The sequence below is a fragment of the Zootoca vivipara genome, chromosome 1, assembly GCF_965207765.1.
Source record: "Zootoca vivipara chromosome 1, rZooViv2.hap1.1, whole genome shotgun sequence".
NCBI lineage: Eukaryota > Metazoa > Chordata > Lepidosauria > Squamata > Lacertidae > Zootoca > Zootoca vivipara.
In genome coordinates this window covers 6,179,952-6,205,401 of record NC_142582.1, presented here as the reverse complement: position 1 = coordinate 6,205,401, position 25,450 = coordinate 6,179,952, and the positions used below count along the sequence as shown (strand labels likewise).

At 42.5% G+C, this 25,450-nt stretch overlaps 1 protein-coding gene across 1 annotated transcript in view; it reads left to right on the top strand.

The window, feature by feature from the left end:
- Positions 1-25,450, top strand: part of CPS1 (carbamoyl-phosphate synthase 1) — a 137,496-nt gene that overhangs the window by 60,103 nt on the left and 51,943 nt on the right. The window contains exons 21-22 of the mRNA XM_035138778.3: positions 1,477-1,595; positions 24,627-24,768. Of these exons, the coding sequence (XP_034994669.2) occupies positions 1,477-1,595; positions 24,627-24,768 (261 nt within the window). The remainder of the gene's footprint in view (positions 1-1,476; positions 1,596-24,626; positions 24,769-25,450) is intronic.

Genomic DNA, 25,450 nt, shown 5'->3' with positions numbered 1-25,450 from the left:
CCCGAAGGAGTCTCAAAGCGGCTAACATTCTCCTTTCCCTTCCTCGCCCACAACAAACACTCTGTGAGGTGAGTGGGGCTGAGAGACTTCAGAGAAGTGTGACTAGCCCAAGGTCACCCAGCAGCTGCATGTGGAGGAGCAGAGACGCAAACCCGGTTCCCCAGATTACAAGTCTACCACTCTTAACCACTACACCTCACTGGAGGGAAACCTCCATTTCCCTCCTCAAGAAGCGTCATTTATTTTTGTTGGATTGAAAAGTATTATGACTATTTGCATTTGAAAACCAAATGCAATGAAGAAATCCAGGCAAGGACCCTTTGAGCCAAAATAGCTGTCTGTATCCAGAAAGGACGAGCAGTACTGCTTGAAGTAGCAGTTCAAGGGGGAGGCGAAGCACTCAAAGCTCATGCCAAAGAGATTGTGCAGGGCTACCTGGCACAGATTTTCAACCAACCATATAACCCATGAACAAACTGTTTCTTAGTCCATGAATTGCACCTGCCTTCTCCACTATGGAGACTTTTATGTTGGACAAAAGACGTTTGGTATAAATTATTTTCTTTACTTCAGAAGGAAACAGAAGCCTGCATAAATATAGAAGCTTTCATGTGAATAGACATACCAATGTCAGCTGCAGGTATCAAGAGGAATGTTGTAGATATTCTGCATTAGACAATAAGGCTTCTACGGAGCCCTGTGCAATATAGCAGCAGGGTTTTCAAACTTTCTGTTTGCAAAGAGACTCTTCTGCTGCCAAGGAGTGTGGTGGAGTCTCCTTCTTTGGAGGTCTTTAAGCAGAGGCTTGACAGCCATCTGTCAGGAATGCTTTGATGGTGTTTCCTGCTTGGCAGGGGGTTGGACTGGATGGCCCTTGTGGTCTCTTCCAACTCTATGATTCTATGATTCTATTCACTCCTCTGCCAACCCATTGACTAGGAGAATCCCTGCATGCTCTACTACAGAAGGGCAGAGGAACCGATCAAGGAACAGCTCAGGGAAGCTCTTGAGCTTTGGGAGCAAGAGAAATGTAAACTTGTAAACAGTTTGTTCTGGTGTCCAGGACAGCCACAATTTTAAATAGGCACTCAAAAGTGGTATGTGAAGAAGTGTGCATGCACACGAAAACTCATACCAATAACAATCTTAGTTGGTCTCTAAGGTGCTACTAGAAGGATTTTTTTTTTCTTCGACTACGGCAGACCAACACAGCTACCTACCTGTAACTCAAAGGGACATTAAGCATAAAAGTGCTTTTCAGTAAGTGAAAACAACAGAAAAATTCAGAGCATTGTTTTAGTTTGTGACTTACAGAGCCCATCCAAACTGCTGTTGGAAGTCACACTCCTTTAGCCCCTTCTCAGATGGGCCAAGGTGGGGAATATACCTAGTATATATTTTCAACTAATCATATACTCATGAACAAACCAGTTCTTTGTCCATGAACTGTAACTGATCAGTACCTCTTTCCGGCAGGCCTTGAATGACAACAACCCTGTAGACTATATCCATAAACTTACAGCCATTGATAAATGGTTCATCTATAAAATGCATGATATTGTGAAAATGGAGAAGAGCTTGAAAAGTCTTAATAGGTAAGACCGCCAAATTCCTTTCCCTTAAAGCTCACTTAGCATATTATTCACATGCTTATCCCAACGCTTCAGTGCTTGCTTCACCATATGCTTGTGCAGATGCAACAAAGATTTCCAGTTACAGTACTTCTACATATTCATTTTTTTAACATTTGAACTAGCGAGATGCCCACCAGTGCTGGGCATGTATACCAGAATAAGGTAATAGAGGTAGTCTGTAGCTTTGAAGGTAGGCTGAGTTGCATCCTGTCTCTTCCCAGCTTGCTGTTCCCTATCTTTCCATCCCCCTTGGCACCAACTTCTTTCCTCCTCCTGCCTCATCTTCTGCTTCATTTCCTCCACTGCCTCGTCTGAACTCTGGGTTGCATTCATTTGTGTTCTCGGACAGTACCTGCGCTGGCATCGTTGGGCACTGGTTGAGGTCTGCACCTCAGGAGGGGCCCCTGTGTAGGTCTTCAGAATCTCCTGGACCTGCTTCTCCTCTTCTTCTTTGCTAAGCTTCCCCCACTTCTCTTGGCCTCACCATCCAGGCAGTGTCCCCACCCAATTCTGGAACTTACACTGTTGGTTCTTTATCTCCATATTCCTTCTGAACCTATTCCTTGTTTCCGTGTCAGCCTTTGCGCCTTTATGAACCGTGTTGGTTGCTAACAAGTAAATAGGTTTGAGATGCACTGTGAATGGGTAAAATGAATATTTTGAAAGTTTTGCAAAATGAAAAATGAGGGGAGTAAACATGTTTAATAAATAATACCATCACATATGCCAATCTAATAAATATTTATTGCTTGTAGCCATAGGCCATTGCAAATATAGTAAAATGCCTATTAGCACAGACATAAAACATGGATACATTCCATTTAAAATGCAATCAAAAATAAAATAAACTTTAAAACTTCCTGGGATTACTGTTAGATTTAGCTTGCTCAAATTATAAAAAAAGCCACTTTTACAAACTGTTGACATTTGGTTCAAGATTCTCACTTGGATTTTCTTCACTTCAGTTGCAAACTGTGCAACTTAATAGGATATATACAAGATAAAATAGCCTTTTCCTTCTATGACAGCCATACAGTGGGCAGTGCAATAAATAATGGACTAAATTGTTAATACAACCATTTCCACAGGTGCACTATCTGTTTCTTATAGGGATAGGATGGCATCTGTCATTCGAAGAAGCAGATGGCATCTGTTGAGATCTTACTGTATTGGCCCGAATATAAGCCACATCCGCAAATAAGCCGGACCTTTAAAATTCAGGGCTTATTTGCCCTCACAGCTCTACTGCCCTGAACATGGGGGGGGGGGTGCTCACTTCCAAGCGCGCTGCGTGCCCACCCTAATGACACTACCGCCTTTCAGCACTCCAGAGGCTTGGGAGTGGTGGGAGGGTGGCCGCCGTCATCCTGGAGCCTCTTGGTGGCAGGGGGAGGTTCTAGGGGGGGGGGTAAGTGGGGGAGGTGGGAAGAAGTCTAATTATAAAAAGGACCACCCGATTGTCCATTCACTCTGGGACCTTCTCGTGGCAGGAGGAGGCCTGGGGATGGGGGGATAGGAGAAGGTGGATAATAAGTTAAAAAGAAAAAAGAGCAGAATGTTTTAGAAATATGAATAGCTTAAAATAATAGTTGGTTAGATGATAAGGGTTAAAATTTGGATATATGAAAACTGCTAAGGATAAAAATGAATTTAAAAATGAAAATCAGAAGGGTGGGATTTGAGGAAGTCCTCAAGACAATGTTAAGTAAAATATGAGGTTAAAAAATATTATGTTTGTTTGTATCTTGTTTAAGTGTTTCTTATGTTATTTTTTAATCATTCTGTGTATTGTTTAGGATTTTTGTTTTGTGATGTATTTGTTTTGTTTTGTTTCTGTTTTGTTTCTGTTTCTGTTGTATGATGTCTTACTATAAAATGAATAAAAATTATTTTGAAAAAACCCCCACTGAATATTATCAATCCCTTCCGTATCAGGAGATAAGCGGCCTTTCCCAATCTGCTGATTAAAAATGGGTTGAAAGCCAAGCATGGCCACATACTGTACTCTGTAGGAAGAGAATACAGATTCATTTTGTCCTAGCAGTTTTCCACCCATTCCCACCAATCTCAGTTGTTCATGCCAACACTTCTCTGGGAGTCTCAAGTCGGCCATTTAATGTAGTCTGCACCGACACTGGATCATGCTTTTGTTAACTCGCAATTCAGTAGAGGGCAAACCTTTCTCTGCTCTCAGCAAACCTGCTGGTGTACCTGGATATCAAGCAACTAATTGCCTTAAGAACCCATTTTGGAGTTTTTCCAATGAAGTGACATTGCCGTCACCCTAGTTCTCAGGCTCATAGCACATTTGGGTGAATGCTTTCCTAAGAAATATTTTTAGAACGGGCTGTGGCATTTGTCTGCCTTCAGAAAAAAACTTTAGCTCTGGATACCATTTTGACAGCTTCACAAAGTGTTTCCCACTGAAGCTTGTCCGGAAAATGGATGCTCAGGTATTTAAAGGCGCTATGCTATTCATTAGCCATCCATTGTCCATTTGTGCTTTCTGTGTCCTTTCTTGAATTTTTTCTTTTCCTTTGAGTAATTAATGCTGAGATGCTCTTTATTGCAAAAAGATCTAAACAGTTATAGTAAGATGCTTATCCATAGCCAGAACCTTTCACTCCTGCAAGCCAGATGAAGGAAAAACTACAGGAGTGGCTGTTCAAGAAAAACAATGAATTAAAGTGGTTGAATGTTCTTCTTTGGTTCAGGGAACGGAGGCAGAAATCTCCACAAAAATGGAGACACACCCCATTTTGAAAAAACAAGAATTAAAACCCTGCCTTTGATTAGCTGCCAGCATTAACCACATGGAGTTTCTGATTGAGATCACTGTTAGCAGATTGGTAGCTGTCTGAACCAAATGTTAATCAGACAACTGTGGGAAAGAAATTTTTAACTTCCTTTTTAAAAATGATAATTTTCTGGGAATGAAGAGCTCTCCTTGGGATGGAGAGAAATGAGCAAGGGATGGTTGCTGGATCCCAGCTAGGAGTGTTGGAGAATTCCAACAAAAACGGAAAAGAAAATGGAAATTTGTGTAGTTTGTGTGTTTGCCTGTGGTCAGAAATGGAAATCACGGAAGCAAATAGCTATGGTAACTTACATAGCGCACTTTCTATTAAAGGCAGAGAAGCAAATAAGGCTGCCATGTCTCTTTGGTCAGTGCTGGGCTTTTCTCCCCATTGTCAAACACCAAGGATGTGAGTTGGATCACTCTTTGCAGAGTTTTCTGCTGCTGTGTGTACTCAAGGCGGTATAGATGTTTTATGAATAAATATTAGAACCTCAAGGTGTGATGCCCTTTCTGCTTCCTTCACACCTGTGTTTTGGTGTACTGTTTAAATACGTACCAGAATAGAACATTCTGCAGCTGGTGGGACCTTAGGCAGAATCTGAAGCAGCCCTAAGGAGATACCTACATCAGTTCAAGCATTTCTGCTTGCCTGATGTTTGCAAAGGTAGAGTCTTGTGTAGAGAGTGAGTGAGTGAAGATAAGTGTGTGGGAAACAATCAAAGCAGGTATCTGGGCTGTATTTCTTTTCCCTTTAAATATTCTATAATGTTCAATTGTTTGCTCTCACAAGTCAGTTGATTTAATTGCTTATATGCTTATATAGAGACTTTAGTGACATTGATGGAATTGTTTTTTCTTCTTCCTGGAAATGGTCATGACTGGCTTTGACCCGCTGGAGATCAAAGGTCAGAAGCAGCACTAATTTGCATAAAGGTGCATTTATTTGTATGTGCAGAATTTGAGGCTTCTCAGAACACAAGCCTTCTTTTAGTGCAGAATTCCAGCAGTTAATGTCCTCACTTTTTATGCCATAATATACCCATATATCCAGTATGACTCACTTCTCTCCTCTCTTCAGAAAGCTATGGTTGTGGAGGCATTTCACTCTGTAAAACAAAGTGCAACCGGCGGCAGTAAATTGAGGACCAAGGCTGTTTATTGGTCTCCAGCCTTTGCTGATGTGGGCATTCTCTTTGTATTTTATGGAGCCCAGAGAGCCTCCTTGATGAATTAGTGCCTGCAACAGTAGTCCATTTTTTCTTCGTGATGCTTATGGCTCTCTGAGGTTCAGCCACAAGAGGGTGCCAGAAACTCACAATACAGTACATGGAAGTGCTGTTCAAAGAAGTAGCTTGGCAGAAAGCTTCCGATTATTGTTATGAAAAAGGCTTTCAGCTAATCTTTGTTCTGCTGCTCCTTTGACAATCTGTAAATGTTTAATTATGTAGTTCTTATTTCACCCAGAAAGTCAGCTGGAGTTTTAGTGCTTATGGAAGGAGAGGAGAAAGGTTGCAGTAGGTTATTTACTGTTTCACATATAATCATAGAATTGTAGTGTTGGGCGGGACCCCCAAGGGTCATCTAGTCCAACTCCCTGCAATGCTCAGCTAAAGCATCCATGACAGATGACCATCCATCCTTTGTTTAAAAACCTCCAGTGAAGGAGAGCTCACCACCTTCCAAGGGAGTCCGTTTCATTGCCAAACAGCTCTTAATGTCTGCTGTTTAATGTCTGATGTTGAGTCGGAATCAGCTTTCTTGTAACTTGAATCCATTGCTTCAGGTCCTACCTTCTGGAGCAGGAAAAAAGGAAGCTTGGTCCATCTTTCATGTGACAGCCTTTTAGATATTTGAAGATGACTGTCATATCTCCTCTCAGTCTCCTCTTTTCCAGGCTAAACATACCCAGCTCCCTCAACTGTTCTTCATAAGGCTTGGTTTCCTGGCCCTTGTTCATCTTGGTCACATGTTCCAGCTTGTCAATACCCTTCTTAAACTGTGGTGCCCAGAAGTGGACACCGTACTCCAGATGAGGTCTGACCAAGGCAGAATAGAGTGGTACTATTACTTCCCTTGATCTGGAGTAACTTCGAATCTAACTTCCATGTCATGTTTTATTATCTTTCTGATTTCACTTAAGCATTCATAGTTACTGTGGTTGAAATGAGCCAGAATTTCCCACCATTTGCATTGAGTCCAGTCAATATACTGCTCAGTTTGCTAAGAAATTCAAGCTATTTTACTACTGTATGTGTGGATTTCTGCAGTACCTTTTCTTTTATGGCACGTGAGAGTTGACTCTCATGAAAGGATCTTGGATATGTACACATATCCGACTTAATTGGGTGTTTATGGACATATATCAGAACATAGTTAAGAATGGGAAGGGGTAATTCTTTGAATTTTGCGATGTGCACAATATGTGTATTTTACAGAGAAAATACTTACAACATGCATATTTTAATGGAGAAATAGAATGGGTCATTAGGAGGGTGAGTAAAGTGTGTATGATATGCATATAAAACACATACTTCATGCAAAATGCATATTGAATAAAATATGTCCAATTTCAGTGCAAGTTTTTCAAACAGTTTTTTTTAAAAAAAATCTGCAGAAGGTTGGATACAACTGCTTTACGTTTGAAAGCATGGAGTGGGAATGAGGCTGATCTGTCCCTCTCTAGTTAGGGAAGGGTTGTGATGGTATTTCACGTGTGGCTCATGGCATTGATTTAACAGATGCACATGTTCGTGCACATACCAAAACGGTATGCTTTTACGCATTTCATAGTTCAAACAACTATTGTTCTTACTAAGACCTCTCTGGGTGAAAGGCTTGTCTTCAAGCTTGCAGTTTTCCACTTCAGGGAGATTCAGGTCTTGCTAGTAGAGGATGGGGGCAGAAATCTGTTCAATTCACATTTTTAATGTGAACCTACGTGGTTCACGTTTCCCAAGTACGTGAACTGAAACATTGCTGTCCTTCAAAATGTGCACATCTCTGAATTTTGTGAGATAGTCTTCCAACCAAAAGAACACTTACAAAAAGAGAACAAGCCTGTGTTAGGCAAAAGTGCACAGAATAATGCTTGCATTAGTGATAATGAGAACGCACAGAATGCACTTTATTTGGGGAAATAGTTTGCACAAAATGCACATATGTCTTTAAATGCACTCAAGTTGTCCATGAATGTTCACAGAATCATAGAATTCATAGACTCATAGAAATGTAGAGTTGGAAAGTTCTCCTGGGGGTCATCTTGTGGAACCCCCTGCAATGAAGGAATCTCAACATATTTTTTATTAAAAGTGCACAAACTAACATGGAGAGGGCTGGATTTAAGATTGAGGAAAGAGAGAGAGAAGCCAAGGTGCACATATTCACCCTTCCATAGTTTCCAGAGAACTGAGTCAGCGTGCGCCCTCTGTGTGTACAGCACAGAATGTGAGGGATATTTATCGATGAATATGCCTGTTCTAAAGATTTTTTTATATAAAAAAACACATGCAGTGATATCGGAGGGAATGTTAGGCAAGGGAATGAAATTCAGGACAGAAACAGGCCCCATCTTGGTACTTTACATTAGTTTATATACTACTAGAAAATGATAATGTATTGTGACTTCAACTAAGGGTAGAGTCCTATATTCCACATCAGGCAGCACTTCTAAATGATGGCCAGAGGAAAGTTAATGTCATGATGGAAATGGGATTTGGCACTTTTATGCCCCCCCTGAAGCCTGCAGGTTCCAATCATTCTTCCACTCCCCCTGCCCCCTGTGTAGATCTTGTTCTACCTTCACTGTGAAAACTGTTTCCAGCTTGAAAGTAACCCACTGCGACACAAGCTTCGCTTTAGATCCCTCAGCAATTTTTAAATATGACCAAACGCTCATTGACAACTTCCCAGCTGCTTGCCATGCATCTCCGCTAGCTACAAGATGGCTCTTCTGTTACAATTATTATTAATTGTTTGCATTATAAAAGTGCCTAGAGGCCCAGCCATGAATTGTTCCAATGGAACATATAATCCTTTCGAAAAGCAGATGCTTTATTTGGCTTGATCTGTTAGACAGATAAATAGACTAGAGAGTGATTAAACCCTGTGAAATGAATTACATTTAGAAGAAAATGCTGTAATTATTACCAATCCATAGTTCCTGCTATATCCATGATATACCCCTATTTTCTCAGTTAACCGTCTGCAGCTCTTCACACATTAGGATGGTCAGCTGGTGTTCCCTGGGCCAGATCCAGCCTTCTTCCAAGGCTAGGTTTTTCAATGCAATTTAATCTGTCCACCATTAGGCCCTACCAGAGTTTAATAAAGGTCTGGTAGAAAGTTTACCCTCCATTTCAAGCTGTTGGAAGGTTACACTATCTACATAGCTGCCAAGTTATCCCTTTTTTAAAAGGGATTTTCCCTTATGCTGAATAGGCTTCCTCGCGAGAAAAGGGTAAACTTGGCAGCTATGCACTATCTAGCCCCATGTTTCCCAAACTTGGATCTCCGGCTGTTGTTGTACTACAACTCCCATCATCCCTAGATACCAGAACCAATGGTCAGGGATGATGGGAATTGTAGTCCAAAAACAGCTGGAGACCCAAGTCTGAGAAACCCTGATCTAGTGTATATTTAGGGATGGAAAGATCAGTCTATTTCTGGTCCAGATCAAATTCACAAGTTTTCAGCCAGAAGTCATTTCTGCATTGATTTGTGACTTTATAAATTTTTGTATCAATGTTTTTATTCACATTTTATCTCAATGCACACATTTCTGATTGTATTTTATCCCAAAATGCACTATTTTTTATTCATTTTGATTATTATTTTTAAAAAAACTGAGATGTGTATTTCCCAATGTAGAGAAGTGCAAAATCCAAAGAATAATCATGTTCTGTGTTTTAGGTGCGAATTAGGTCAGTTCACTTATAAATGTGCCCCCAAAGAAATTATCTTCAAATCCTTGTGAATATTCCCAATTCTCCATCAGCATCTCGGTTTAATAATGGATATATTGTTGAGTAATTGTTTTCCCTCCCTAGGGCTCCAGAGCCATAACCATTCCCCAGCCCCTATAGCCTGCTGGATAATTCTATTTCCCTTTCTTCTGGCTTGGCAATGTGGAAGCCAGGGCAGTACCCTGCAGAGGGGCAAATTTCACATGGAGCCCACCAATTGCTGATTCGTAATTTACTGGATTCAAATAATACAAAAGGGGCAAGGGAAAGAAAGATTTCTTGCTTCGCCGATACCGATAGCTTATGTGATTGGACTATTCACTTCATCTCTGCTTTTTCTACTTCTCCTAACTGCCCTGTAAATCATCCTGATTGCTAGATGGCAGGGGGTTAGTTGCTGCCATTGGTTTATGGAGGGGAGACTTAATGCACTTGTAATTCTTGTTAAAAGGCTTTGTACGGCTTCTGTACAAGCTGCTTGTAGCTGATGTTTCCACAGCCCTTTGTGAACCTGAACTCTTAGACCCTCCCTATAACTCACTTTATAAAGAAGGAAATTGTCCTTTTCTGAAGGACATGTCAAGGATGGCCCTTCTCCTCTTTATGTTTGCATTAGCTATGGAATCTTTTGCTCAAAGACTAGAAGTAATGAAAGACTAAAAGGCATACCTGCAGTAGACTGTGAACATAAGAGAGCTATATGCTGGTGCCATTATTCTTCCAGCCTCAAAATCATTAAACTCTCATACAGTTATCATGGAAACGATAGGAAAATGTATCTGTGTCTCAGGGTATGAAATAAATTATAGTAATTGGAGAATTTTCTGTTATGGTGACAACAACAAAAAAGAGGTAGGGTTTATAAAAATATATATTTTTATGCATGGGGAAACTGTAATGAAGTGTAGGGGAAAAATGATTGTAAGGCAAGAAACAATAGTGAAGTACCTCCTGTGAATTGTCTTGCCCCAATCAAATGGAAAACACATACACACAGTATTAAATTAATAGGGGAACTGTTAAGATTATGGCTATGTATGTTTTAGAATCTATGATGCACCCTTATAAGAAGAATAGCGCAGTTAAACCTTTTCTTTATGAGTCCATTTGAAGTAGCTGGGAGGGGGAATGCTATGAATAGGAACTCAGTGGTACGGATAGAGATGTAATCCAACAGCTCCTAGAACACACTCATGTTAATACCACTTTAATGTCAGACTCTACGAGGTCGGTCGGTAGACTAATCAATAGATTCGAATCCTCTCTCTCCCCCCTCCAGGCTACTTCAAACAAACCTGTAAAGGAAATGTTTTGTAGAGGGCTTTCCTCCTTCTGAGGAAAGGATCCTTGGTTTCAAGGGTGCAAAAACAGCTGATCCTGCAAATGTGTTTCAGATATATATTTGCTCTGTGTCCAGGGACTTCAGCGGGAGGTGGCCGAGGTGACACAAAATCCATCTCCAGGTAAACAACTGAGACCAGACATTTAAAATGGCAGCTTTCCTGAGAGATTTTGCACAGGCATTGCCGTGCAAAGGCAAGGACGTTCCTTTTAATTCACGCTTCCTTCATCTCTTCACTTTGCCGAACTTTTATTGAAAGATAATTGTCGGTTGTATTTTAAAAAATAGGTATTTTGCTGTGGTAGTCTAGATACAAAACAATGATGTTGCTTTTTTCATTCTATATTTTTGCATTTAGCAAATTCATGTTATATGTAGGGTTGCAATAATGTTCGGAGGAAAAACCCCAAGAACTGGTCTAAGCTCTGGTGGATTTTCTCTGTCACTACGGGAGTGCAAGGAATCCTTCATTTCAGGCAGGGCAGTCCCAACCCTGAGGTGGAGGGTTTTTTTTATGAGGCAGACCCCCTCCCTGAAGTCTTGTGTGCCCCCACCAGCCTTTGGCAAGGGGGCAGTTCCAGCAGCAGTGAGGAGAGGGTCTGCCACTGAGCAGCACCCTGGCATGTCTGTTGCACATTCTGGCCAGCACTAGTCAGCAGCATCCTCTGAAATGGGCTGGGTTATTCTTATTCTTATACGAATCCAAGGCGGACCTTTTAACATCACAGTAATCCAAGTTTATGCACCAACTACTGGTGCTGAAGAAACTGAAATTGACCAATTCTATGAAGACTTACAACACCTTCTAAAAATGACACCAAAGGAGGATGTTCTTCTCATTATGGGGGATTGGAATGCTAAAGTAGGGAGTCAAGAGATAAAAGGAACAACTGGCAAGTTTGGCTTTGGAGTTCAAAACGAAGTAGGGCAAAGGCTAATAGAGTTCTGTCAAGAGAACAAGCTGGTCATCACAAACACTCTCTTCCAACAACACAAGAGACGACTCTACACATGGACATCACCAGATGGGCAGCATCAAAATCAGATTGATTATATTCTCTGCAGCCAAAGATGGAGACACTCTATACAGTCAGCAAAAACAAGACCTGGAGCTGACTGTGGCTCAGATCATCAGCTTCTTATAGCAAAATTCCAGCTTAAACTGAATAAAGTAGAAAAAAACACTGGGCCAGTAAGATACAATCTAAATCAAATCCCTTATGAATACACAGTGGAAGTGAGGAACAGGTTTAAGGATTTAGATTTGGTGGACAGAGTGCCTGAAGAACTATGGATGGAGGCTTGTAACATTATACAGGAGGCAGCAACGAAAACCATCCCAAGGAAAAGGAAATGCAAGAAAGCAAAATGGCTGTCCAACGAGGCCTTACAAATAGCGGGGGAGAGGAGGCAAGCAAAATGCGAGGGAGATACAGGAAACTGAATGCAGATTTCCAAAAAAAGCAAGGAGAGACAAGAGGGCCTTCTTAAATGAGCAATGCAAAGAAATAGAGGAAAACAATAGAATGGGGAAAACCAGAGATCTGTTCAAGAAAATTGGAGATATGAAAGGAGCATTTTGTAATATGGACAACAGTGGTAAGGACCTAACAGAAGCAGAAGACATCAAGAAGAGGTGGCAAGAATACACAGAGGAATTATACCAGAAAGATATGGAGGTCTCGTACACCCCAGGTAGTGTGGTTGCTGACCTTGAGCCAGACATCCTGGAGAGTGAAGTCAAATGGGCCTTAGAAAGCACTGCTAATAACAAGGCCACCTCATGAGAAGAGAAGACTCCCTGGAAAAGACCCTGATGTTGAGAAAGATTGAGGGCACCAGGAGAAGGGGACGACAGACAATGAGATGGTTGGACAGTGTTTTCGAAGCTACGAACATGAGCCTGACCAATTAAAGAACCTTTTAATGAGGGTGAAAGAGGAGAGTGCAAAATATGGTCTGAAGCTCAACATTAAAAAAACTAATATCATGGCCGCTGGTCCCATCACCTCCTGGCAAATAGAAGGGGAAGAAATGGAGGCAGTGAGAGATTTTACTTTATTGGGTTCCATGATCACTGCAGATGGTGACAGAAGTCACAAAATTAAAAGACGCCTGCTTCTTGGGAGAAAAGCAATGACAAACCTAGCATCTTAAAAAGCAGACACACCACCTTGCCGACAAAGGTCCATATAGTTAAAGCTATGGTTTTCGCAGTAGTGATGTATGGAAGTGAGAGCTGGACCATAAAGAAGGCTGATCGCCGAAGAATTGATGCTTTTGAATTATGGTGCTGGAGGAGACTCTTGAGAGTCCCATGGACTGCAAGAAGATCAAACCTATCCATTCTGAAGGAAATCAGCCCTGAGTGCTCACTGGTAGGACAGATCGTGAAGCTGAGGCTCCAATACTTTGGCCACCTCATGAGAAGAGAAGACTCCCTGGAAAAGACCCTGATGTTGGGAAAGATTGAGGGCACAAGGAGAAGGGGACGACAGAGGACGAGATGGTTTGACAGTGTTCTCGAAGCCACCAACATGAGTTTGACCAAACTGCGGGAGGCAGTGCAAGACAGGAGTGCCTGGCGTGCTCTGGTTCATGGGGTCATGAAGAGTCGGACATGACTAAACAACTAAACAACAACAACATTCTTATTCTTAATTATATTGGGGTGTTTTGGAGGGGGGAGAGCTGGCAGAGGGATGGACTAGGTGACCCTCAGGATTCTTTCCAACTCTACAATTATATGGTCATGTGATGGCAGTGAGCCTGATCCAAACCTCCTTGATGTGCCAGCCTGGGAACTGCCACAGCAAAGAGGCATTTTCTTCTCCTCACCCTCTGATGTGGGTTTGGTGGTGGCTATGCTGCTTCAATCAACCCCTCATTGCTAGTTCCAGGTTTGGAATGTGAGCCTGACTCTTCATTTCTTCATTCCTAGCATGGTCCCTCTCTGGCTTTGATATGGCACAGGCCTCGCACATTGGAGAGAAGGCTAAGCTTAGAAATCTTTTCCCTGACATGCTAGATTTCCATATCCTGGGAAGATTTTTTAAAAACAAAACAAAACCCCCCACAAAAACCCCTCCACAAATATGGGGGGCCATTCAGTCATGCTGGACCATCCCTCGCCAGCAGCCAGAAGTCCTGCCAACAGTTTTGTTACCCACTTTGCTGTAAAATAGTTGAACAAAGAGCGGAACTGAAAAGCTCTGGAACTCCTTATTCATTTGTTGTTCAATCCTAATATGACACTTCCAAATCCAGATATTATGAAGTAAGATTGGTATCCTGGCTTGTTCCTTGACTCAATCAGGTATCTTATCTGCCAAGGTGACCCCTCTCAAACCACTTTCTAGCCAAGTCCTTTCAATCCCTGATGCTTTCAACTGTCAAGGCCAAGCAGGTCTAAGCGATCCTGTTCGCAACAAAAGTTCTGTTGAACACTAGCTTCTGGAAATAGAGGGAAATGCTTTGGGGGGGGCATTCTTTGTGCCCATATGTCTTGAAAGAGTACAAAGGTGTACTTTGAAAACAGATTTTTGCTTTCTGGAAATAGGACTTCAGTTTGCAGAGATAAAAGAACTGGAAGGAAAAAGCAGAGATACAAGAACTGGAAGGAAAACCTTAGACTTTGCAAGCAGAAAACAGTGGACTGGAATGAAAGAAAGACCAAGGGATCATCAATAGATTTTGTCTTTTCTGTTGAGTGTCACACATGATTTGCAAAAGAAAAGTAAAAAAGATATAAACTCCAGATCTCCATATAGGGAACTAATGTGCATGATTCACCCAGAGAGACCAATACTCCTGTATAGATTAACTCCCCATGGGTGGAAATTGCTGAAATGCAGGGAAAGTGCACTCATCAGGGGCGAAACTACACTTTCTTACACCCAGGTCCAGTTCTGGGCACCACAGTTCAAGAAGGATACTGACAAGCTGGAACGTGTCCAGAGGAGGGCAACCAAAATGGTCAAAGGCCTGGAAATGATGCCTTATTAGGAACGACTTAGGGAGCTGGGTATGTTTAGCCTGGAGAAGAGAAGGTTAAGGGGTGATATGATAGCCATCTTCAAATATATAAAAGGATGTCATATAGAGGAGGGAGAAAGGTTGTTTTCTGCTGCTCCAGAGAAGCGGACACGGAGCAATGGATTCAATCTACAAGAAAGAAGATTCCACCTAAACATTAGGAAGAACTTCCTGACAGTAAGAGCTGTTCGACCGTGGAATTTTCTGCCAAGGAATGTGGTGGAGTCTCCTTCTTTGGAGGTCTTTAAGCGGAGGCTTGACGGCCATATGTCAGGAGTGCTTTGGTGGTGTTTCCTGCTTGGCAGGGGGTTGGACTGGATGGCCCTTGTGGCCTCTTCCAACTCTATGATTCTAGGTCAAAGACTCGGTTTGGCAAACCCCCCCCCCATCTTATTAATAATGTCCTCCAGGATTTCTCTCTCACACATAGTTGCAAAAACACACAGGGAAAGGGGAAGGGGGACTGTTGCTTTTGCCTCTCCAGGTTTTCCTGCTTCCCCTTGAAAATTAACCATCCCTCCGGTCAGCGGTAGTCAGCCTTTTTATACCTACAACCCACTAATGCACCTTTCTTTATGGTAAAATTTCCTTACTGCCCACCAGGAGGATTCACCTTGTGCTGTAGAACCCCCTACCAGCCACCTAGAATCCTGAAAAACCAACTAGAGGGCGGTAGGAACCAGTTTGACAACCCCTGCCTCCGGTGCTCAGCAGCTCAAGATCCAAGAGGCAAGCAGTGAGATTAGAGCTGGCTAAGCCAAAGGACGCTTTTAGACTCTGGAGCTGCAAGGAGGGGCCAAGGTCAGAGGAAGCTCAGGTAGGCTGGGAGCCTCCATGGTGCCCCTCTGGAGGCTTTACCCGGGGCAAAAACGCTGACTAGTCCCCCCGCCCCAGCTATTCATGGCTTGCTGAAGGTTTTTGCCTCTGCAATTTGGTCAGTTTTACATGTTTGCAAGCTAATAGGAATTCTCCTTTTTCTTTTATTTCATCTGAAGAAAAGGAAAACATGGGAAGAAAGAATTACATAAGGACCTGAGTTAGATGGTTTTACAGTGGGCCTGCTCAGTGTGTGTGTGTGTGTGTGTGTGTGTGTGTGTGTGTGTGTGTGAGAGAGAGAGAGAGAGAGAGAGAGAGAGAGAGAGAGAGAGAGAGAGAGAGAGAGACAGAGAGAGACAGAGAGAGACAGAGAGAGACAGAGAAAGAAAGAAAGAAAGAAAGAAAGAAAGAAAGAAAGAAAGAAAGAAAGAAAGAAAGAAAGAAAGAAATCTCAACCTGGTAGAAGTCATAGGTGCACAAGCACTCCCTTATGTTTGGTTTTGTTCATACACTATTTCCCCATGTTGCTTTTTTATTTAAATTTAGGGGAAAACCCACACTTTAATGCATGAGTAAGATTGTCCAAAGCATCAGTTGTCTTAAAATATAATAGCTAATCGTGTTTCACTAACTCACATCATTAGGATATTTACCTAACTAAAATTAGCTCCATATTTGTCAATTATGAGTCATTGTCTAAAACCAAAATGCCATATGATAATTATTTGCAATGTGCACAACATATAGATCTAGATACTGAATCAGTCAACATGGAAGGCTGTTTGGGGATGAGCACTTGCAACGTCTTTTGATGCTTCTCTTCTGCATACATGTGAAAGACCTGCCATGATTCCCATGTACCACTTCCATTTTTCAAAAGGCATACAAAAGTTGTGATCTGTGCAGGCTGCACAGCCCTCCATAAATATGAGAAGCACAAAGCTTCTAGAACATTGGGAAATATCCCTGCGAGAACTAGAGGGGCATATTACACATTCAGGGCTCGTCTGCGCTTCTGCTTGTCATGCCGCTTTCCCCCAGGGAAACTGGATCCTTACTGCTGAATTGGAGCAAATGTTAACTGGGTTTTCTATGGATTGGCGTTTGCTCCAGTTCGGTGGCAAAAAGCAGGTTTTCCTGGGGAAGGTGCTGGAACAAGCGGAAAACCGCTCAGACTCATGCTTTCTAGGCGCAGGACAAGTGAAATGTGGACAAGCCCTAAGCCAAGGTATTGATGTACCTTTGCAGAAACTTGTAGCAGTCTGGTGGTGCAGTATCTGAAAGCAGGGCATTGAGAATAGCAGCCTTTTAACATATTTTTGCCCCAAGGTAAAGGTAAAGGGACCCCTGACCATTAGGGGTTGCGGCGCTCATCTCGCATTATTGGCCGAGGGAGCCGGCGTACAGCTTCCAGGTCATGTGGCCAGCATGACAAAGCCGTTTCTGGCTGGTTTGCCAGAAGCGGCACATGGAAACACCGTTTACCTTCCCGCTGTAGCGGTACCTATTTATCTACTTGCACTTTGATGTGCTTTTGAACTGCTAGGTTGGCAGAAGCTGGGACCGAGCAACGGGAGCTCACCCCGTTGCAGGGATTCGAACCGCTGACCTTCTGATCAGCAAGCCCTAGACTCTGTGCATTAACCCACAGCACCACCTGGGTCCTTATTTTTGCCCCAAACTAGTGCCTATTCTGCCTCTTAGGGAGAGCAGGTTCCCATAAAGAGTGAAATGAGATCATGGAATTGCTTCCCCACTGAACTGAACAGAGAATGTTGTGTTGGAAACCCATGTACGTAGATATGAGCTCTCCAGTACAGAACTGTAAAACTAGGTGGGGCATTTGCATAGCTTTGCCTCATTAGCCATATTTGATCCATCTCAGGGTGTCTTTGCAGGGTTCAGATGAAGGAAATGCAGCTGGTGTTCTTCCTCTTCTTAGACTTCTGGATTAACATGCAAAAGAAGTCCATGTATAGTCCCCATGGTAAGACATCCAGCTCTAGTTACAGATATGGGTCATAGATCTTAGTGGGAAGTGTGGGGCATATGAGCTCTCCCTTCACACTAGGGCTGAATTATATTACTGTTCCATAGTTTGGCTGTGCTCCACTTCACCTGCCTTCCAATTTAACTTGAGCTCAGTTGATACAGCCTCTGAGTGTATATTGAATAGATTTGCCTGTCTCTCGCGTATGCGTTTGTATGTTTGGGGATCATCGCGTAAGACCCCACTTTGAACTATGCATATGTGGTAGACTATTAGAACATACCAATTTGCATATGAACTGTGCACATAGACTCTGTATGCACAGTCAGGGACCCTGGAGGGGGCGGGGAGGGAAACAGGTCCACTGACTGTGTAGCCAAGCTTACACAGTTTGCACATACTCTAATGAAGGGATAGCAAACATTGTGCCCAACAGATTTTGTTGAATTCTAGTTCCCATCAGCTCCAGCCTGCATGGTCACTGGAAGCTGGAGTTTACCATCATTTGGAAGGCACCACAATAAAGACACCTCATCTGTTGCATGCAGGTGGGATCTCCAGCCATAGTGCTACTCCCGTGTGCACTTTATAGATACATATTAGCCACACAAATAGGATAATTTTTTAAAATCCATTTCAGAATTGGTCCAGGTACAGTATCCTGTACAGTTTTCAGTTCATAGATTTTCCCCTTCTAAGTTTACTTGTATGTACAAGCACACATTGATGAAAATGCCGCTCAAACAGAATCTTGTTCTGGTCATGTGATTGCATCACAATTGCATCACAATCAATGTGCACATGCACTCAGGTGCATCAGTAACCTGTAAGATACAAAGGACATAACTGAAGACCAGAAATCTGTTCATGTGCAGTAATCTAAACAAAATCTGAAATTAAAAATGGGAAAATTTCAGAAGTGCCACTTGGCACACAAGATCAGGTAACTTGGGACCCAAAAATCTAGGGAGAACTTTAGCTGAGGAGAACTTTATAAGCGTCTAAATATAATACATTATTGCAGAAGTGCAAAAAAAAAATCAAGTATTAAGTACCCTAAGAAGCATAATGTGAGATATTTATTTGCTGTTATTTATATTACTCCTACAGAAACAGATCGCCAGTTCCGCCTTATTTATGTGCTGTTTGGCTCCAATGTATTATTTCAACTTCTTTAAATGAATTTATTTATGTGACCCAGACCTAAGAAGTTATAGCTATGTGTGCTGAAAGAGACGAGAGTGAGGCTTGTTGTTGGTTTACATCTCCCACCATTATAATGGGTCCTGACATATCCTGACAAGTCATCTTTTGAATGAGGTTCCTCTAGACGAAAGCAGTTATAACCTGTCTCCTTGAGGCAAGGAGACAAACAATATTTGCCCCGATCTCATTACTGTAATTGCAGCTTATTCTAGAGCTTGTGAAGCGTCAGAACCAATCGAGTGAACCAACATGAACCTCCAAAGAGCAAACTTGGCAGGAAGAAGAAAGGAGAGGGAATGCTTGCTCCCCTGCTCCCCCCCCTCTTTCCTTTCAGCTATTCTAGTTCAAAAATCAAACTGGACTGATAAGCATTGAGCAACCTCAGTCCAACTGCCATTGTTCTGTGGTTTTTGTCTCTACATCCACACCCTGAGAGCATTTGTAATACTGGAACCATGTTGCTCCTCCTCCTAATATATATGCCCTGAAATTACGTCAGCATGCATATATTCCCACATTGACTAAATTTTTGGTCCTTTCCTAAGGTTTTGTAACTCAAGGGATAAAAGGAAGTTCTATTTCAGAGGTATGTATAGGAAATGGTACTATATGGGCCAATAAATCACACCACTTATCCACATTTCCCCTTTGCCCTTCTCTTTCCATGCAGAAGTCTGCACTTTAATGCTGCGTGTCTGAGCGCTTTTTGATTATTATTATTTTTGCCCTGAGTTTTCCCTGCGAAAACCTGCTCTTTAAAGTGGATTTGGAGCAAACATCAATTTGGGTTTTCTGCAGATTAACGTTTGCTCTGATTGAGGTTTAAGAGGAAAGGTAAGTGTGGGTAGGCCCTGACTGAACCCAAGGGAAGACAGTTCCCTGATGGGCTCCACTCACAAGTGAAAGTTTTTTTCATTTTCCATTCACACTCCCTGCTTCACATTTATTACTCTTCTGCCTAACTGGAACCCAAGGAGCTCAGGAGGAGCAGCAGAAAGAGTCAGATAGACAGGCAGAATTGTACCAAAGGAGGCAGCATCCATGGCTAAAGGTAGGTTCTGTTTTAGATCCTTTAAGCTAGGGATGGGCCAAATGTGGTTTTCTGGGCCTCTCTATCTGACCCCCAAGACACGCGCCCTTCCATGCCATACCCCTTCCATTGCCTGCTTTACACCCTTCTCGTGTACGTTTGCCTGGCTTGAATGTATAATTGCTTCTTACTTGCCTGGACAGAGGGCAGCATTGGATATGTGGCCCCTGGAGAATTCCCAGAAGGGAATATGGCCCTCAGGCTAAATATAGTTTCCCACCCCTGCTTTAGGCCCTATCTATACCACCACCTCCAGTTGTACCAGTTCAGCTGTCACGGCTTCCCCAAATAAATCTGGGAATGATAGTTTGTCACAGATTCTGCAGGAGAGGGAATGGCTGTTGAACTGCAGCATCAACAAGTGAAATACGTCCCTTACGTGGTAATAACTTTGCAAAGCCCTTCAGTTAGCAGAATGCTCAGTTGCATATTAGAGAGGGTGCTTTCCAAAGACACGCTAGTTTAGTATTACTCACGAGCCAGTAGATCAGATGAAAGCCAGTCAAGTGGAAGAGAGGACCGTACTGAAGCGTTCTGGCTCCCCGGGTAATTGCAATGCTGCAGGCATTCCTTGAGTCAGTTAATAGATTTCCCCAGTTCCTCTGTGCCAGGTGAAAATTTCCTCATTAAGGGGAATTTATTCCATTTCATTTTATCATTTATTATTGAAAAAGAAGCATCAGTGGATGGAGTTTCAGAGATGACAGGGTAGAATTTTAAACAAAAAAAGAAAAAAAACCCCACAGCAACAAACATCTACACTAGAAGCAGCTGAAAATGGAGGGAGGGAAAGCACAGGGGGAATAGTTTATATTGTTTATAAACAGGAAAACACGAGAGACTTCATTTTGTTAGGAAGTGAGCTGTACTGCCTAACCATTAAATGATTATGGCAGTGCGTAAAAAGGTTGATTGTCTAGCTGGAAGACAATTTTTCTCCTGCTCGAAAACTTCAAACTGTCATTTTGTGCAGGCAAATATTGGGAGTAGAACAGTATAAAAGACGTTAATCACTGCCTCTAAGAATGTCAGGGCTTTGAATTTAGTTACAGGTTGGAATTAAGTGAATTTAACCTTATGAGGCTTTTTGAAGGGTATTTGTGTGTGTTTATAAAATTTAAGAGAAAGTACTCAGGAGGCCAGAGAATGTGAGAGGTGGGTGGGGGAGAGAGACCACAATGAAGCTGGAACAGGAAGAATCTCTCTCCCTGCCCTTCCCACTTCGAGCAGTTGGTTGAGTAAGTCGACCTGTCCTGTTGAGGAGCATTGATTGAGAGGGGCCACAGCTCAGCGAGTGGAGCACATGCTGTAGATACAAATTATTCTAGTCCCTGGCATCTCAGAGAATGTCAAACCAGGCAGGATGGCCATGGGGACAGGGGGGCTGAGTCCCTCTGCCTCCCGACTTCCATGGCAGCTTTACCAGCCTCAGCAGTGGTGCAGGACTGTTGGGAAGAGCTTTGGGTGTGCCTATGGACACATCTGGGGCACCTGGTCTATAGAAGGCCTGAAAGGCAGCCAGGGTGGGTGTGGGCTGTTGCTGACAGACACATATCTGTGTGGCGAGTGTGTGGGGAGACTGGGTGCTTGCTCTGGTGCGGTGGTTCTTGTAGGCATTTTTGTTGGATCAAGGTCCTCTTAAGGAATAGGGATGCAGGTGGGACTGTGGTCTAAACCAGTGGTCCTCAACCTTGGGCCTCCAGATGTTTTTGGCCTACAACTCCCATGATCCCTAGCTAGTAGGACCAGTGGTCAGGGATGATGGGAATTGTAGTCTCAAGACATCTGGAGGCCCAAGGTTGAGGACCACTGGTCTAAACCACTGAGCCTCTTGGGCTTGCAGATTGGAAGGTTGGCAGTTCAAATCCCTGCGATGGGGTGAGCTCCTGTTGATCTGTCCCAGCTCCTGCCAACCTAGCATTTTGAAAGCACGCCAGTGCAAGTAGGTAAATAGGTACTGCTGTGGCAGGAAGATAAACTGTGTTTCCGTGCACAGTGTTCTGCTGCCCCAGAAGCGGTTTAGTCATGCCGCCCACATGACCCAGAAAGCTGTCTGTGGACAAATGTTGGCTCCCTTGGCCTGAAAGCGAGATGAGCACTGCAACCCCATAGTCACCTTTGACTGGACTTAACCATCCAGGGGTCCTTTACCTTTACCTCTTAAGGAAGTGTTGGGCAGTGTGCTTTAAAGAATAATGAATGTGATATTGAGGTAATGGGTGTGGATGCATGCAGTAACTATGCAGCCTATTTTTTTTCCTGCTGTCTTGTTAGTATTGTTTTATATACTACAGGAAGCAGGTTAGGAAAAGACTGCTGCGTGAGATCTCAGAGAGTCATTGCCTGTAGGCAATTCTGAGTGAGAGATGGACAAATCTGACTCTGCATAGGGCAGCTTCTTATGCCTCGTTTCCCAATGGCAAAAACAGATGCAATAATATGACCTTGACAGTTGTGAAAGACCAGTGTTAGAAACTGAGATACGAAAGCTAGGAGCTAAATGGCACCTTAAAACTAGGTTATGGGCACCACAACGGAGTGTCTAGGCATGTTTTTTTATAACATTTCCCTATAATATAACTGCCATTTTAAAAACGTCCCCTGACATTTTCATCGCCACTCCAGTGTGCAAGGAATACGCTTCTTGGAGGTATTTGGTTGGCCTCTGTGGGATTCTGGGCTGCATGGAACTTTGGCCTGACCAAGTGAGCTTTTCTTCTCCTTGTAGCATAATAAATTCAAAGGTCCTCCTTCAGAAAACAGTGTGTTGTCAAATTCTCTTTCCAGAGCCAGTGCTTGCTTGCACATGAAGATATTGCTGCATTAGGCAAGCTAACCAATAATGCTCTTAACCATGAGATCCAAAAGCAGTTTGTGTTTGTGCAGGAGGAGGTTGGGGCTTGTTGTGGTCTCACTAAAGCTGAGCTGCCAATAAACTGAACAGAGGCAGAAGGTTTATCAGAGTGATGGGTAGAGGCCATAGAAGAAATAGGTGTGTGTGGCTTGCACAGGAGAAACAGGAACTGAGGAGATGAAAAATGCATAAGCAGAGCTGGAGGAAAGCACTTAGTTCAGCAGAAGGCCAAAGATGGCAAAGCAGCAAGCTGATGAGAAGAGAGACCAAAATTTAGATTGACAAGGCAAAGTGAATAAACATATAATAGGAACCCTTCCAAGTATTTGCACCTGTTGCTTGCATTTGGAAGTAACTATAGAGAGTAACAGCTTCTAGTCATTGGTCCACCAACTGGTTGCCACCTGAGGCTGTGTTCAGTGCGGCAATGCCACCTATTTGTATGCACATTTTTAGTGGAGGATTGGCCTTAAGCTTTAGATCTTTGTAACAAGCACAAACAGAAGGTTAACTAACAAAAACCCTCCATTCTGAAAAGGTGTGGGGGGTGATTGATGCAGGTGGGGGGGGGGGGAAGAGAAGGAAAGCGCAATTCATCCAGAATTACCATTCTAATACATTTCACACTTTAAGAAGCCGTTAGCACTGAACTCGTTCATATCCGTCTTTCACATCCAAGCCCTTAGCTTACTGACAGTGGCACACTGACTCTTGTGGGTTTATACAGCCAGCTGCACAGCTGTGCATAGTTTGTGTTGGACAATTTAAAATGGCAGTGGGCTAACTGGTGGTTGAAACCTTCATAGACACCAAGACGATGGGGGCTTTGCCTGGCACAATATGCTTCCACAGCAAAATACTAGTGTAGTTCACACACAGGCCCACTTCATACATAACCTGATGGGGCAGGCATGCAGTGTGTCATATGACCACACAAAGCTTGTGCATGTCATCAGGAGCCGTATGGGAGCAGCTGTAGGTGTCTGGCAACCATGCCCAAATGGGTGATGTCTGAAGGTGGACACAGCCATACAGTGAAGGTTGCTGCAGAGAGAACCTATTTACGTGTGTCCGAAAGATAATGCATGTTGGAGATGAGGGGGAGAAATATGGAAAATACTAGGATAATGGATTAAGTTTTGCTAGTATTGGAATAGATTCAACCAGCTCGGAGGACATAGCTGGGTCAAAGTCATGCATAGTTAAAGATGTTGGGGGTGTTTTGAAGCTGCTAGATAAATATAGTATTTGTACTTCTTATATATATATATATATATATATATATATATATATATATATTGGATTTTTGTATGTTGTGATGTTTTATGAATGTTTTTCTTTATTATTTTACAAAGTTTGTTTATATTGTTAATAAATAATAATAAAATGTTTCAGGAGCGTAACATGAGTGGTAATTATAATCTCTGTGTTCTCTCTGTGGAGAGTATAACCTTGCAATCTAATGACTCTTTGTGACAATTAAGTGTTTGTGGCAAGTAGCTGGGGAGTTTTGATGGGTCTGTTGGCAAGGCTGAATGTCAGATTTGACCTCAAAAGATAAATGTTTGCGATTTTCGTGCCAGGTAAGTCCATTATTACCAGCCAATATTTTTTTTCTATTTTGTATTCCACACTTTCATGGAGTAATTTAAAACCCACAACAGTTTATTGGGGGGGGGCAGAGTTGTGTTACCAAGAGGTCCTTGCTTTCCGCTACCTCATGGGATTTAGGGGCAAATGTGGGGTTTGAACTTTGGGTTCCTACACTTACATTCAAACTGCATACTAGCACTGAGTACTTTTGTCCCTCTCCAATCTGCCCCCTCTTTAAATTCAGACAATACTCAAGAACCTGAAATGTGTGGTATTCGTAACAATTCTTTTTGTGTTCATCCTAGTGAATCGATTCCAGAGGAGAGCCTGAGGAGAGCCAAGCAGATCGGCTTCTCAGATAAGCAGATTGGGAAATGTCTTGGAGTGTCTGAAGCACAGAGCAGGGAACTGAGACTCAGGAAGAACGTAACACCTTGGGTGAAACAGGTATAACTTGTGAATCAAGAGTTCAGTCTGTCTCTGGGTTTGTGTCAGTTCCACAGGTGGTCATTTATAAGTCCATTTCACCGTGTTGCTGCATAAAGGTGATTTTGTTAAAAGGCTCATGTGGAAATTTGTATTTAAACACTGTATGCTTTTCTAAACGTGTTTTAGCACTTTAAAATTTATCTTTGGATTATCGTTTATTTTTAGCTGCGTCACAAAACTTTTGAAAAGCATAGGATCCCCAGGATAGCTGTGTTCCAATTGCATATTAATCTGGGAGGGGCAAAATAGCTCCGTTTGCATAAAAATTCACAGAAATCGAATTCCTCAAGCGTCCCTAGTATAATTACTGACACAGCTGTTTCATAATCATGGAAGCATCCCTAGTATAATTACACACACATCTGCTTCATCATTGTGGAAATTAATCTTTCGAGATAGGGAGGCAACATTGTTTCCATTCTACAGGTGAGAAACTGAGATCCAGACTACACAAACTACTCATCACTTGGAAATGTTTTTTTTTAAAAAATTTTTTTTTAAAAAATAAAATAAACTTTATTTCAATTCTTTAAAAAGGTTACATAAAACCATAAACAGGTAATGTAGTCCTGTGTTAGCTGTGACTGTGGAGAAGCCTGATGACTTTCTTGTAGACAAGCAAGGGAAATTTGAGGCTATA